This window comes from Hippopotamus amphibius, chromosome 2 (genome assembly GCF_030028045.1).
Source record: "Hippopotamus amphibius kiboko isolate mHipAmp2 chromosome 2, mHipAmp2.hap2, whole genome shotgun sequence".
In the NCBI taxonomy this organism is placed as follows: domain Eukaryota; kingdom Metazoa; phylum Chordata; class Mammalia; order Artiodactyla; family Hippopotamidae; genus Hippopotamus; species Hippopotamus amphibius.
The window spans coordinates 64,989,448-65,006,157 of NC_080187.1; the positions used below are offsets into that span (position 1 = coordinate 64,989,448).

Sequence of the window (16,710 nt, forward strand, 5' to 3'; positions counted from 1 at the left end):
AAATTATATTAAAAATTTATGGATAAGGTAAGAGGGAAACCTTGAACATCAGACTTAAAATTCCACATATAAATGTTAGAAGCATCTGTCAGAAGTTACTAATATGTAAAAAGGAAGCATTGCTTTTTCTTTTTGTATTATATTTGTATTCACTGGAGGTTTCTACAGAGATGAAGACTCTTCTTTCTGGACTTTATTCCTCCCCACAACAGGAATATAAGCATTTGTGGCCTTGGGTATTTATGTTCCCCCCATTCCATTTTTCCAGTTGCCAGTGGCAGGTTTTTTGTTTCATACAGGGCTAAGAAGCTAAAAATAATTTCCTTTCCCCTTACTTGTGTTCCTTTGCTTTAATTTTGGTGGGGGGCGGGGGGGATTTATTTTTTTATTTTTTTATTTTTTTAACATACTTGGCCATCTATAGACTTTTATCCTTTGGGTCAACCGAGACTTTATTTGTCCTTTTTTCAAGCTTTAAAAAAAAAATTATTTACTAGAACAACTTGCAGAATGTTGACCACCCCACCTGATTGAAACTTTAATTCCTATTCAATTAATAGTGATAAAAGTGTGTTGAGAATTTGTACTAAGAGTGTCTTGTGCTTATGCTGCTTGAGGGCTGGTTGGGTTTTGTGTTTGTTGTTTTTTTTTTTTAAATCAACTTGGGTGTCTTACTCTATGTAAACAACTGTAGGAAAATATGTACACATTCATCATTGAAACACCCAAACACTGGCTCACAGAAGTGAAGGAATACTGTGCTGTTCAACTGAATATATCCTGTTTCTTACCCTTACTTGAAACATTACTACTCACGTTAGAAGTACAGGTGAGGAAGTACTAACAAATCATGTGTTCCTTTGGTTTTTAAATTCCATATCCTTTTTATTTTTAACTTTTTGTTGAAGCACAATATATGTACAGAAATATTTACAGATCGTGAATATACAGCTCGATGAATTTTCACAAGCTGAATATATACATGGGTAATCATCTGGATCATCAGGTCAAGAACAGAACATTAGCAGAACCCCAGCAACACCCCAGAAGAGCCCACTTATGCTCTCTTGGTTATCTCTGTACCACCCTCCTCACTTCATCCCTCCCTACCCCATTCACTATCCTGATTTCTAACAGAATGGATTATTTTTGTACATTTTTATACTGTTTTATTTTAATTTAAAGGTTTTGGGAACAGATTTTTTTAAAAATCAGACAGTAGGAAAAGGAAAGAAAAGATCTCTCGTACTACCTTTTCCAGCTTTTTATGTATTCTTTCAAAGGTAGTCTGTACCTGAAGTATATCTGTTCGTATCTCCTCTCCTACCTTTTTAAAAAATTGAAGTATAGTTGTTTTATGATATCATGTTAGTTTCAGGTGTCTCCTCTCCTACTCTTTAATAACTGTACATTTGTTCTACTCCAAGAATATGTCTTTTATGGGAAGGTACATGGTATTTGGGGATATCAAAGTTTATCTTTTTAAAAATCATGCTAATATGAATGCTTCAGCATTGTGAGATTTGAAATTTATTTTGGAATTTATTTTAATCGCAAAATAAAGTTTTAGAAAACTCGAGATTAGAAAGGAAATACTAACAGCTGTTTATTTTTATGCAGTCCATTACAATGATGAGGAAGAAGATTATTCATTTTACTGGCCCTGATCAGAGAAAACAGGCAAATGCTGCTTTCCTTGTTGGATGTTATATGGTAAGTATTTGACTACTTTTCTAATGTATTAGTGAAAATACATACAACAGTGGTACTTTAAATTTGTGGTTGAATTTTTGAAATTACTTTTTCTTAGACATCTTGATTTCTTTCCAGAAAGAACATGTTTTGCTGTAAAAACTTGGCCAACTGGGAAAGGCTATGGAGGGGAGAAGGGGTATATGGGAGATCTTTGTACCTTCTATTCAGTTTTGCTGTTCTGAACCCAAAACTGCTCTAAAAAAGTCTATTTAAAAAAAAATGAACAACTAGTGTGAAAACCTTTTTATGTGTTATGACACGTAAGGTTAGAAAATAACGCCCTAAAGCTGTGTTTTTATTAACTCATGATCCACTTAGTAAAGTTATGATAGTGGAATCAGGACCAATAATTGATTTTAAAAAAACAGAAACAAAAAACATCAAAAGTGTATCACATGAGGCAAGAGTGCTTTATAATTTGAATCCAGGCAGTGTTTTCCTAACTAAGGTATGACTCTGAACACATCAAAACATAGCTCTCCTGGGCTGCTTTGGAGTCAGTCATTTGTCTCTCTTTGGTCAGATGACCCTAAAAAGGTGGGGTCTTGAGTAGCCAGATACGGTGACTTCAGTGTGAAGGAACCCCTTAAAGGGTAGCTGTGGGTGTAGTGGGAACCAAGAATTATCTTAGAAACACACTTGATAATTTTATAAGTGAGAAATCTCTCTTTTTAGATCTTGTTGCTGTTGTTTTTTATAGCTAAGTGAAAAAGCAGTAACCCCTTGGTGTATTGATTGAAAATGTATTGGCATACTTGTTCCCAGTTTGGTGTTGGCCTTTTGACTTTGTTTATGGTTGTATTTTGGCATGCAGAAGTTTATTTTTCTACAGTTACTATATTTTAGATTTAGAAATCCTTCCAGGATTTTACACTCCCAGGTTAGCACTGATTTGATTGGTTAGGAAAGTGCCAGGTAAGCAATTTGAACTTGAGTTCATTCCTCTGTTCGGTTGGAAGCCAGCTTGGCAGGAGGTTTACCCTTCTTGGCTGTAGCAGATGTCTTTGTAGCTGTGACTGGCTGGCTAAATAGGAGCTTGGAACTGTAATGATGCTAGGTGGGGAAACAGGAGAAAAACTTCTAAGAAAAGGAAGTGTATTAATAGTAGCAAAGGAGTGTCAAGACATTATATGGATGCCTCAAAAGATTAAACATCAAAATAAGTAAATAGTGTAGGTTTGATCTTGTTGAAGTCTATTGAATCCTCTGATTAAAGATTTGTAGAAATGAATGAGAATTCTCTAAAAATTGATCTTCAAGCCTGATGACCTTTTCTGGAGTTGTTTGAAGAATTTTGGAGATAGTAAGGGTTTTTAATGACTGACTTAGAGGGTGGTGTAGTAATATTAAAACAAAAAAAGTCTGGAGGACGTGTACAGCCAGGAAGGAAGTATTCCAAATGGACTGATTCTATTTAAAAGGACTGACTCTGCCCTTTTAAACTCTGGGCCTCTGAAAGGAATTATTCTCCCTTCATCCTTGTATACTCAAAAGGACCTGGACCTAATGGGGGGGTGTGGAGAGAGTGAGAGATTAAAGTGTTAGTAATTCTATTTATTTTTTTACCTTAAAAACCGAAGAGGTTGCGCTTTACAAATACTTAAAATAGGATTGACATGTTCATATTTTTCAAATACATTAAAAAGTATTTCTAAATATTACAGTTTATATAGCCTGGTAAATAGATTTGCCAACTATCTGAAATGGTAGATTCTTGGGTTACAAATTAGGGTGAAACTAAAAATCTTTTTGTAATACTCTTTATAAAAAGAGTTGAGGAGCATAAAAGATAACTGAGGTTTTTGGATTCTTTTTGTTTGTTTGTTTGTTTTTGCAAAAAGATAAGTGAACCAAATCATTTTACAAAATGATGTTTGCTACCCTATTGTGATAAGTCAGTGGCTGTTTCCTGGCCAGATTTTGGGGTGGTGGTAGTTAACCTGTCATTTAAAGTAAAGGTGAAAATCTAAGTGGAAAAGTAAGTGCTTTTCAAAACAAATTCACGAAAAAAAACAACAACAACAACAAAAAACAAATTCACGATTGAGAGAGCATTTTGAAAATAAAAGCTTGAAACTTTGTCATTTTGTTGTAAAAAAATGTTATATACAAAACCCGTGTTTGGACCCTTGAGAAATTTAGAAAATTTTCCTTTAAAAAATACTTTTATATTTATTTATAGAAGCAGGATATGTTCACCAGTATAGTTTTATCACCTGATTTTTTTTAGTCCGTGATCTGTTCTTTCTTTTTAGTGTATGTTTTATCATCTTTATACCCAGATAGTATTTGTATTTCTCAGTTCATCCAAAATGTCCAAACCAATATCTAATCCAGGACCATGCATTGCATGTGGTTGCTGTGTCCTTAATGTCTCTCACACATGGTCCTTTTTTGCTAACACTGATTTTTATAAAGAGGCCAGGCCTGTTTTCATGTGGAAAGTTCTACCTTTTGAATTTCTCTGGTTTCTTCTTTGTGGTATTTTTAAACTTGTTCTCCATTCTTTGTATTTCTTGTAAACTAGAGGTTATATCTATAGGCTTGTGCATTAGTGTGTATATTGTGTCACATCAGAAAACATAATACCTAAATTACAATTAATGGTGCTCAAAATGGCCACTGGATTAGGTGTTTTCCCCTTATGATTTAAACATTCCATATGGTATTATTTTGAAACTGTTTGTATATTCAATTCCCCATCAGCCGTGCATTTCGGTGTTTTAAACAATTGATTATACTTGCCTGAGTCAATACTTTTATTAGCTTTCAGTATAACATTTTTCTAATTATTTCATTCCTCCATCATTGTTAACTGGCTTTTATGGGAATTGAGCTTTCCCTCGTTCAGTTTGGGGCTCTTTGGTTACCCTGAAACCAGTGTTCCTACCAAGAAGGCAGAAAGAATGGCCATTTTCCTTTAATCACCAGTTTTTGAAGTAAAATATTATTAATAGTCACAAAACAACATTTTAAAACCTGATTTAAAGTCATTTAAACAGTGTTGCAGTGGGTTTTAAACTCATTCACTAAACATTTTAAAAATGTGCAGCACTTTCCCAACATCTGATTAGCATTTGGGAAGTTGGAAATTTACTTAACCAAATGTACATCATTGCTGAATGAGATTAAAAAAATGAGTGTAATCATTCACATAATGCATTTGCATTTACATATCATGGTAATGTATGTGAACAGAATTTTTTAGCACAATTATATAATAATTCATTTTAGAAATGTCACTTTATAATGATGGCAGTTGTGTTATTACACTAGTAGGTGCAAACATTAATTTCTAGTTGCAAACAGTTGTTTGAAAGAGGCCATTGTAAAGGGGATGAAGTTATTTACTAAATGTCATTCTCTTTCTCTTTTTTTGGTTCTGTCTACCATTATTACACCTTAAATCTGCTTTTTATATTACAAAACAAGAAAGTTACCATTGTATCTTACTGGTTATCAACTTTGGTTACGTCTTACTGCCTCAGCATTTATATTTTCCCATAGGTACACAGTATTTAGCTCTTCCATAGGTTAAATGTACTTTTGAGGGCTTGCCTGAGAAATTAACCATTGTTTCTAACATTTTTCTGTGGTTAAAGCATCCTGAGGGTAAAATAAATGACACAGGCAAACTGTTGGTACCTAATTTGCAGATTTGCCCTCCTATGATGTTTAATAGATTACTTTGGTAGAGCTAATTGTGGTAACATAGGTTCCCTGTTCAAAATGTATCACTCTATATTATTATATTTTTATTTTAAGCAATTTTTATAGCCTTCAGAATGGTTTACCTTGTAAACATGTATACTAAACATTGTGATACTAATTAAATTCTAGGAATATATTAATTCAGCAGTCTGTGAGTAGAATCCTAAATTGTATTGAATTTGAGATTATTGCAACAGTTACAAGAGCTCAGGGGCTTAATTTGTTACTTAGTGATGATCTTTTGAACCTGTTGTCCACTTTTCTTAACAATTTAATTATTTTGGATTCAGAGTACTCAGTACTGGGTTAAGGTGACTGCAGGGTGAAGGGATTTGATGAGAATTTAAGACAAGGGGAGCTTAGGGGAGAGGATCTGAAAGCAGTGGATGAGAATCCAGTTCAGCAAACAGCAGTCTAGACAGGGCAACAGAGTCTGGAAGACAGAACCAGGTGGGACGGCCAAAGTCTTTGTAAACACCCATCCCTGGGCAAACACCCTTCCTGGGTATCTGCAAAAGGCAGGGCAAACAGCAACGGGGCAGAGGTAAATAGCAACCAAACACCAGGTGGTGTGAGGTGCACCAGACCCACAGAAAGGGGCCAGCATGGGCCCCTGCCATAGGAGGGGCCCTTGGTGGAGGCAGCTGGCTGTGGTCACCACCATTCATCACAACTTTACTTCCCTTTTCACCTTACTGAGCCTAACTGATATTTCAGCTGCCTGTGAGACTTGCTGGGGGCTAGTAGGTCTTAGGAAAGAGTAAAGAGAAATGGCCTCTCTGACCATTTATGATCTTTGATTGCAGATCTGTTAAGCTCTGTGGAATTTTGGATCCCATTCTTGTTTCAGTACTTGTTTTACATAGTATGGCTCCCTGTCTATAAATACGGCTTGAGCAGTAGGCCCTCTTCCATCAATAACAAGCAGTGTGATCTTAGGTGAGCAGTTAACACCAGAGGTTAGAAAGTAGTAGCCTGCCAGCTTTTTGTAACTCACAGAGTATTTATAATTAGTAGTTTGTTTTTGCCAATGTTTACAAATTAGGTGCTTTTATTTTAAAAATTCAAGATTTTTGCTTTGTCTTTAAAAAGTCCCTGCCACTATATATACAATGGAATATTACTCAGCTATAAAAAGGGATGAGATGGAGCTATATGTAATGAGGTGGATAGAACTACAATCTGTCATACAGAGTAAAGTAAGTCAGAAAGAGAAAGACAAATATTGTATGCTAACTCACATATACGGAATCTAAAAATGGTACTGATGAACTCAGTGACAAGAACAGGGAAGCAGATACAGAGAATGGACTGGAGAACTCGAGGTATGGGAGGGGGTGGGGGGTGAAGGGGAAACTGAGAAGAAGCGGGAGAGTAGTACAGACATATATATACTACCAACTGTAAAATAGTCAGTGGGAAGTTGTTGTATAACAAAGGGAGTCCAACTCGAGGATGGAAGATGCCTTAGAGGACTGGGGCAGGGAGGGTGGGGGGGAATCGAGGGGGGGGCGTCAAGGAAGGGAGGGAATATGGGGATATGTGTATAAAAACAGTTGATTGAACCTGGTGTACCCCCCAAAAAAAATAAAATAAAATAATAATTAAGAATAAAAAAAAAAAAAAAAAAAAAAAAAGTCCCTGCCACTCACATAGAATATATCCATGTGCGCTTATACTCAAGGCCAATTCCCTCACATTTATTAGCTGTCTGGCCTTGGTAGAGATGTGTTTGCTACTCCAGAGTTCCAGTTTCCTTTTATCTAAATTAAGCATCATTATACCAACCTACTATACATATTAAATAAAAGTAATTTGAGAAGTTAAAACTATAGAAATATAAGGCCATCTGATTTTTTTAGAGTGATTTATGATTTTTGTGCAGGAGCAGTGGCAGTGATTTTATCTTATTTACTTATTTTATTGCATAAAATTGCTTATTATATATAATCTTTCCCCTGTTCACCTTTTTTATTCAGCAGTTGAATCTTTAAGCCTATTTCCAGCTTTCATTGATTCATGAAAATTCTATGTTAATCTGGATAGAGTGATTTTTTTAAAAAAAGATCAGTCAAGTTCTTGGCATTGGAATGACTGTCATCTGGCTGATGTGAAAATAATTAAATACGGGAAACATTGTGACATTTCTCCATGGAGAATAATTGAAAATAGTCTACTGGTTTATTGGGCTGCCACATTTGTTGTTGAAATTAAAATATCCTTTGTTATACTTAACTTTCAGATATGGTGACTTGTGTAATGTTTTGGTTTTTTAATTTCTACCAAAGGCTCCTCTAAGTACATAGATTAAACTTCAAAATGTTCTGTAGAAGAAGAGAAATGAGAAACACATGTCTAAATAACTGGGCTTTATTATTTGAGAACTGAATTGTCAGGATTAAAACTACAAATGATCAAGTTATGATCTTTTTGTTTCAGCCCACTAATTTATCCATTGCTACTTGAGCCTCTCCCAGGTATTGAAACATAGATCAGCAACTCAAGATCAGAAGTTTTCACAGGGGCTGGGTTAGGCAGGTGGTAATTTTTTAAATGACGGCAGTGGAAGTCCTAGAAATAACGACAGTGTTGTTCAGCAAAAATGAAACAAAACAAACCAAAAAAAATCCACAAAAAGCAAAACTAAGAAGCTTGGTATAGTGACTTTGGAAAGCAATACCAACTTCCTAAGTATTTTCTACCCCAATATTTTATTTTTCCTGTGAGATTGCCTTTTGCTCCTTCAGAGAGATTCCTTACCCTGGAGAGAGACAACAGGTTCTCCTTACTCACATTTCCTGAGACATGGGGCTTCCTTACCTTTACATCTCAGCACCTGTCACATTTTAAAAAAATTGATCTACTTTCAACAAACTGAAATGATCAATTGCTCACTGTTTACTATGGTACTTACTGTATTATCGACTGCTGCCTTACAGATTACAGCAACACTTAGTGATTTAAAACAATTAGCATTCTCTCAAACAGTTTCTGTGGGGAAGGTATTTGAGAGTGGCTACCTTGGGTGCGTGTGTTTCTGGATCTGGCTAGGCTGAAGTCACCTGAAGGCTCGACTGGGGCTGGAGAGTCCCCTGCTCAGATGGCCCATTCACATGCCCAGCAAATTAGCACTGGTTGTTGGCACAGGGCTGCAGTTCCTCGCCACAATGACAACTTGATTTACTTGGAGTGAGGAGTCCTAAAGAAAGCAAGGCAAAAGCCAAAATGTGTTTATGATCCAACCTCAGAAGTCACACTCTACCATTAATGCGGTATCCTATTGTTTACACAGCAGTGACCTATTCGTCATGGGTGGAAATACCAGAAGATGAGCATCGTTGGGGCTGTCTTAGAAGCTGGCTACCACAGCTGTTTAATATCTTTCGTTCATCTCTTGTTGTTTTCTGTTTTTGGACAGCAATGTGCAGTTAGAGTGGCCATTCTATATATATAGCTTCTCATGAAAATATACCAAAAGAATTTGAGAAGCACATAGCTTCCAAATTGCCGGAAACACAGTGATGCTTCATAAAATTGCATTGATTTAGAGTTTACTAATTTGAGAATTTAGGTTAATTTAGGAGCCATTTTAAGATTCTTCTCAAGTAACATTTATAATAATTTTATTGGGGAAGGGCTTTTGACTAGGGAAGATGAATGGGTGTAAAATTAAGAATTGTAGATTGTTAGCAAACGTTTCTTTGATTGTTATATATCTTAGTCCTTTTGGGCTGCTGTAACAAAATACGGGGAGGCTTATAAACAAGAGAAGTGTATTTCTCACAGTTCTGAAAGCTGGGAGTCCAAGATCAGGGTGACAGCATGGTCCAGTGAGGGCTCTCACATGGTGGAAGGACCTAGGGATCTCTCTGGAGTCCTTTTTATGACACTAATCCCATTCACGAGGGCTTCACTCTTATGACTGACCATCTCCTAAAAGGCCCATCTCCTACTGTCATTGCTTTTGGGAGGTTAGGGTTTCATCATATGAATTTTGGTTGGGACAGAAACATTCAGACCATAGCATTACGTAAAAAACTTATTCTGAATCTGTGAATTTCCTTCAACTTATCTCATTATACCTAAAATCTCTATGTATAAGCATTCCCCAATTGGGTTTAAAAATTACATTTTTAAAAAGTTCATCACTAGGAATTTAGGTTTTGTTTCTCCATAGGAAAAAATGTTACATTGTTCTTCATTGAACTGAATTTGTATTCCAAGGCTAACCCACAATTATTTAATGTATTAGAGACTATTTTTGTTTTGAAAGTTAGAAGGAAATAATACCATTGCAATTTTAGTAATTAAAGAAGCCAAGCAACAGCAGTTTTGAGTTGGTGGAATTATTTTAACCTGGTGCTTAAGGAAAAATTTATATAATTTGAGAGAAGTTCATAGTAGAAATTTTGGGAAAACCTGAATGAGGTTTCTGGATTTCATTTAATTAATTAATTTAAATTATGTATGTATACACATATATAAGTGAATCAAATCCTATTCTTACCCTCGTTGGCCTCAAGGTATTTTTTTATTTGTCTGCCTTTCTTTCTTTCTTTCTTTCTTTCTTTCTTTCTTTCTTTCTTTCTTTCTTTCTTTCTTTCTTTCTTTTTCTTTCTTTCTTTCTCTTTCTTTCTTTCTCTCTTTCCTTCCTTCCTTCCTTCCTTCCTTCCTTCCTTCCTCTTTCTTTCTTTCTTTTTCTTTCTTTCTTTCTTTCTTTTTCTTTCTTTCTTTCTTTCTTTTTCTTTCTTTCTTTCTTTCTTTCTTTCTTTCTTTCTTTCTTTCTTTCTCTCTCTCTCTTTCTTTCTTTCTTTTTCTTTCTTTTTCTTTCTTTCTTTCTTTCTTTTTCTTTCTTTCTTTCCTTCCTTCCTTCCTTCCTTCCTTCCTTCCTTCCTTCCTTCCTTCTTTCCTTTCTTTCTTTCTTTCCTTTCTTTCTTTCTTCTTTCAGAGGAGGCCTGCTAGGAAGTCCTAAAATAATAGAATGGAGAAATGAAAAGGCTTTCCTAATGTTATTCATTAAGTCTTAGAAGAGGGGGGAAGCAGGTTGGAGACCAGAAGACAATGAGTAAATGTAGAGAAAATGGGGGTGGCACTGAATTTAAAAGACTTTTTAGCTTTTCTTAAGGAACTATTATGTTCTGTTTCCAAATAAATAGTAATACAATCGAAAGTCAATTGATAGATTGATCCTTAAAAGATCTAAGTAATATATAGATAAATATAATGTTGAGTGCAGTTATAGATGATTTTGATTAGTTAATTCATGATAAATTCCAACCTTCTATGACTCAGCAATATTATACTTGAAAATTTGTTTGATACTAGGTAAGAAAGCATTCCTTTGTTCTTGGGATTGATTATTCTTTGTGAGTTTGTGTGCTGCTATAGATAATTAAATGTTAGAAGATTCTGTATAGTTGATTATAGTTCTGTATTATTTTTAGTGTAAATGGGATAAAATCATTTTCAGAAACAGGGTAAACATTTCCATTTATGAATCTTAAAACTGATAAAATACCCTCTGGGAGCTGACTAGTTTTAAATATATATCCTTCTCTCAGTTTCAAAGATTCACGCTGGATCTTTGATTTTTATAATTTTTCTTAATCCAATGATATTTTTATATTAACTTTTTATCAATTATTTTAAAATTTCCTAACTATTATAAGTAGATTTAAGTTCAGTGAATTAAGCATCAATCCAGAGTCCACATATAAGGTATTGGGTTGACAGAAAGTTCATTCAGTTTTTCTGTTAAGATGTTATGGAAAAACCGAAGAAACTTTTTGGCCAACCCAATATGAATCTGGAGTTACAATGAAACATAGGACATGGGTTCTCACTTCAGAATGTTCACAGTTTGAAGAACAGCTCATTTATATAAATTTAAGTAATGGAAATAAAAAGTTTGTAATTAAATTTTTTAGTGATTTATTTTTACTTATCAAAATTTGAAGTGTATTTTATTCCCGTGTAAGCTTTAGAATTGAATTGAATTTCAGTAATAATATGTGTGCCAAATCTAATGCTTGTGGCTTCTCTAAGCCCTCGCCTCCGTGTATGGGTGGAAAATGCCCTGCTGGAAGATTCTGAGTTGAAAAAAGATGTGCCTTTGGATAGAGTGAGGGTCAGAAAGTCCCAGGCAGACTTAATTGGGGCCGGGGATGACTTATTCAGAGGGATGCCAGTGGAAATTCTCAAACTCCAGGTTTCTAGAACAGGTTGCTTGTGATGAGGAGGAGGAGAGAATGAGACTAGTAAAATACGTCTGCAGTACTGGAAATGAGAAGACAGTGGAACAACATCTCTGCACTGCTGAGAGAAAAGGGCTTCAGACTTGAAATCGTATACATGGTCCATAAATGTCAGGGCAGAAAATAAGATACTTTGGAAATACAAAAAGGTCCACCAGCTGTGGACCTCAAATGCTAAAGAGTCTACTTGAAGTATTCTACCAGATGAAAATTGAAGCATAACGTAGTTCTGAAGATAAAAGAAGCAAATGACAATAGTGAACAAATGAAGATCTATAGGAAACCTGTACAATATTATAAGTTGTTAACTCTAAATGGATGGAGTTAATAAAAATCTTTGTTCTGCTTTTATGTTCCTCTCATCGTCCCAGTCCCAGTCCCAGTCCACCCCCACCCCCATCTCCCATGCACTTCTCTACTATCATTTTGGTCTACTTTTAGAAAGGAGATGAGGTAAGAGCATGTGCTCGGTCTTCACATTTTGATTTAGAAAATCTGTTCTTAAAATGCTGTACTTCTTACCACAAAAGGTTGTTTTAGAAAGTTGTTGGTCAGGGCCCTGCAAGCAACAGAAACCAGTTGTGACAGCAGATTTAAACAGAAGGGGAATTCACTGAGAGAATAGTGGGTGATGCATAGGAACCTTGGGAAGGCTGGAGAACCAGGCTCAGCTGATTGGCTAAAAATTGTACAAAGCTTACTTCTCAGTGCCAGTACTATATCTTCATTTAGAAGTAAATTGCCTTTTTCTTCTCTCTTCAAATGTAGGTTATATATTTGGGGAAAACTCCAGAAGAAGCATATAGAATATTAATGTTTGAAGATACATCCTATATTCCTTTCAGGTAAATATAAGAATGTTATGGTAGATTCATTTAATCAGGCCCTTGCCAGAAATATCTTGGTGTAGATATTTCTGAAAAAAGACGACCTGATAAATGGTCATTTTGGGATGGCTACAGATAACACCAGAGATATAGTTGTTTCAGAAAAAAGAAGACCTGATAAATAGTCAGTTTGGGGGTGGGTGCAAGTAACACCATAGATCTGGGTTACTCAACAGTTATGCTGTTGACATCTTGTTGAAGGGCGGTTGTCCTGTGTACTGCAGGATGTTTAACAGTAGCACTGGCCTTTGCCCACTAGATGTCAGTGATACCTTCACCCCCAGAAAATTAACTGTGAAAACCAAAAATGTCTCCAGACATTGCCAGATGTCTGTGGTGGTGGTGGCGGTGGTCAGTCGCTCCTACATGAGAAGTCAGAACCACTCCGAATGATAGAAACTGCTCTGTAATCAGATGAGAGTCCTGGAGTTATAGTATTCAGAATTACCATTTTCTAGTACCAGGGAGTTTTGGTCCTGAGTGAGGAGTTAAGAGATTAGTTTTCCTAATCATCAGGAGTTTCTTCTGGGGCAGAAATGAACTCTCTTTCCCTAGGGCCACAGCCAGCAGAAATAGTGTGTGAGGTTGCTAATATAGTACCACTCTTTGAAAAACCAGAACGGCTGTGTCTTTGAGGTGGTAGATAAGTAATGTCCTTATATAAGTCAATGACATCCTTCTCCTTATGTCACAGTTACCAGTTGATTGTGTTGAAGATATTTTGGAGGAAAAAGAAACCCAACCTAAAAACTTGTGTGTTTTTTTTTCTTTAAATGAAAAACAAAGTTCTAAGAGTTCCTCTACCTGTTTAACAAAATGCTTGACTTAGCTGTATAATTAAATACTTGTATGGTGTTTAAGTATAATAAATGTGTGAAATGATTTTATACATTGGATACTGTATTGAGAATTTCAAATATTGCATTATTCTTTCACCTGCAAATTAGTTAATAGTTTCAGGATTGTTGCATATACCTCAAACGCCTGACTTTGAAGGCGTGGGCTTGCCTTTAAAGGGTAAGCTTATGAACCTGACTTAATTGTGGATGAGTTTTAGGATGAGTGTCCCTAACCTTAGGCAGAATCTGTCTCCTTAAATAACTCTGTAGGACTGTCCATGGATTTACTGCATGAATTAGAGATTTTTGTTAGGATAGTCTACAGAGTTCAGTTATGTGTTGCACTAAAGGCTGTATGTGTATTAGTGATTTAGCCAATAAAAAGAATTGCTTCGGACCTAATATCACTGCCTTTCTTCCTAGCTCATGAGTCATCTTAAGTATTCTTTGAGGAGGGTAGGAAAGGATGAAGGTTGCTTTCTAAACTGGAGAGTGCTCCATTTTTCTTCTCAACTTATAACAGCAACCATATACTTCCTTCAGAAGAAGTGATTGTGTTTGTGGTCCTTGAGTCATAGGCACATTGATACAGTGATAATTTTGTTCTACAGAACTTTTCTTTTATAATAGAAATCTTTATAATAATGCCATTCTTAAAGTTTATTATGCAAGATCCTGAAACAGGAATAAGCTTACACATTTCACGTAGTCTAAGTAAGGTTCCATGAAACGTTGATGTCAGAGAAGTTTTGTGTTAATTTAGATACAGGGGCCAAAAAACAAAATGTTGTTTAGTGCTGTACCTGTGTTTAAATTATTAAAGTTTGGCACTGAGAAATGTAGTTAGTTGCTTCTGATTCCAGGAACAAAAATCAGTAATTCTCTAATAAAACAGGACTTAGCTAGAAGCAGTTCAGGTTTGTGAAATTTGAATCTCTTTACTCACAGATGCCAGACATTTGATTTATTTAAAGCATTGTTTCTCCAAGTGCAGCCTGTGAACTAGTGCCAGTTTGTGAACTTTTTGTTATCAGCTTGTGATAAGTACAGGAATCGAGAGTTAAGATTTTACAGACTTTTTAGCAACTTAATAGAGTATTTTTTTAATAAATTTATTTATTTTATTGGCTGTGTTGGGTCTTTTGCTGTGTTGGGCTTTCTTTTAGTTGTGGTGAGTGGGGGCTGCTCTTCATTGTGGTGTGCAGGCTCCTCATTGTCGTGGCTTCTCTTGTTGCAGAGCACGGGCTCTAGGCATGTGGGCTTCAGTAGGTGCAGCACATGGGCTCAATAGTTGTGGCTCACGGGCTCTAAAGCGCAGGCTCAGTAGTTGTGGCGCATGGGCTTAGTTGCTCCGCAGCATGTGGGATCATCCTGGAGCAGGGCTTGAACCCATGTCCCCTGCACTGGCAGGCGGATTCTTAACCACTGCGCCACCTAGAAAGCCCTAATAGAGTATTTTTATGTCTGTGGAATCAAATAATAGAAGAATTTAGGCTTGTATTTATATATTTTTTCTTCCATTTTAATAATTTATTTTTACTTAAAAAAATAAGATTATTGCATTATTGTGGTTATGTAATAGAACAATATTATCATATTTTACAAAAGTATCAGCCATTGACAGATTTAAAAATCTTCACTTTACCACATTTTACTGCTCTGAAAAACTTACTAATTAAAAGTGGGCTGGGACTTCCCTGGCGGTCCCGTGGTTAAGACTCTGCACTCCCATTGCAGGAGGCCCAGGTTCAATCCCTGGTCAGGGAACTAGATCCTGCATGCTGCAACTAAGAACCCACATGCTGCAACTAAAAGATCCTGTATGCTGCAATGAAGATCCCATATGCCGCAGCTAAAACCTGGTGCAGCCAAATAAATAAATAAGTATTAAAAAAAAAAAAAGGCAAAGAAAGTAGGCAAATCAGAATTTATAAAACCTGGTAATATTTTGACAGAAATTACACTGTAGTCTTTTATCTTTGCCAATTCAAGAGCCTAGAATAAATATAACTGCTAACAAAGTATTGCTAACAAGGGATTGTGCAGGTATAGTATTCATTTGTAGTTAATATCTCCTTTTATACTCCATATCAATATACAGTTAGATTTAACTTACATATAATTCTTCAACCACTGAGTTTTAAAGTGTACGTATACATATATATGATTTCTTAAGGAATTATATTAGATATTTCTCTACCCGTCTACGTGAAAAAAAACAGTATAAAATGTAGTTCAACATTTCCTTAATACCTCTGGATCATTGTTATGAAGAGCATATACTTCTGTGGTATTACCTGTAATATTCCTTGCTTCTTAGTTGATTGGGGGTGGCAGGGGCTCTGTTCTTTAATTTCTTGAGAGATAGTATTGCAGAGCTGCTAATAGCTTGGCTGTTGACATCAGACAGATAGGATTTGACTCTCAGTTCTGCCACTAATATCTCTGTGGTTCTTCACAAATGTGAGCCTTGGTCTCTTAGTCTATAAATGGGAACGATAGTGGTATCACCCTAGTGAGGTATGAGAATTAAGTAACATCCTGCTTTTGAAACACTTGGTGCCTGATCCTTAGCTAACATTTGTTAAACGTTCGTGTTTTTTCCTCTTTAAATCTATGTATGACTTAAATACGTAGTTAAAAAGTATTGACACGGTTAAAAACTCCAGGACTCATGTGTACAGCACAGTAAACTTCTATGTGTGTGTATGTTTCTACCATCCAGTTCAAGATACAGAAGAAGATTGTCTCTTATCAGCCCCCATGAAGATTTTCTTTTACCCCCTTTCCAAAAGTTTTTATCTTTGAATGTGATATAAATGGAATCGTATAGTATACCTTTTTGGAGAGCTGGGATCTAGTTTTTTAAATATATAATGTCTGTGAGATTCATCCATGTGGCGGCAGGTGTTAGTATCAATAGTTTGGCCTTTGTTGCTTTTGTAGCATTCCGTTCTATGAATATACCACAATTTATTTGTCCATTATCCTTTTAAATGGGTACTTGGGTTATTTGTAGTTTTTGGCTATTATGAATACAAGCTGCTAGGAAAATGTTTTTTTTTTAACTAGTATTTGACATTGTTTTGCAGTTTCTAAGCCACATTCCTTTATTGATTCTCATCTGCTTTTCCAAGTTTGTTAAATGATCTGTGACAAGGTTCCCCCTCCCCCCAAAGACATATCCAGATTCATAGCTGCTATTTTACCATTTTGAAGAAGTCTGATTGCCTGGGTGGAAGGAAGGAGATGTGGGTGTATTTA

General features: G+C 35.7%; 1 protein-coding gene across 8 annotated transcripts in view; it reads left to right on the top strand.

Moving 5' to 3' along the window:
• CDC14B (cell division cycle 14B) overlaps positions 1–16,710 on the top strand; it is a 98,368-nt gene that overhangs the window by 46,116 nt on the left and 35,542 nt on the right. For 7 of the 8 annotated variants that reach the window (XM_057721373.1, XM_057721381.1, XM_057721375.1 and 4 more), the window contains exons 4-5: positions 1,621–1,713; positions 12,489–12,565. In XM_057721373.1, coding sequence (XP_057577356.1) covers positions 1,621–1,713; positions 12,489–12,565 — 170 coding nt within the window. Of the gene's footprint in view, positions 1–477; positions 830–1,620; positions 1,714–12,488; positions 12,566–16,710 lie in introns of those variants that run through there. The other variant, XM_057721380.1, reaches the window with a different exon arrangement.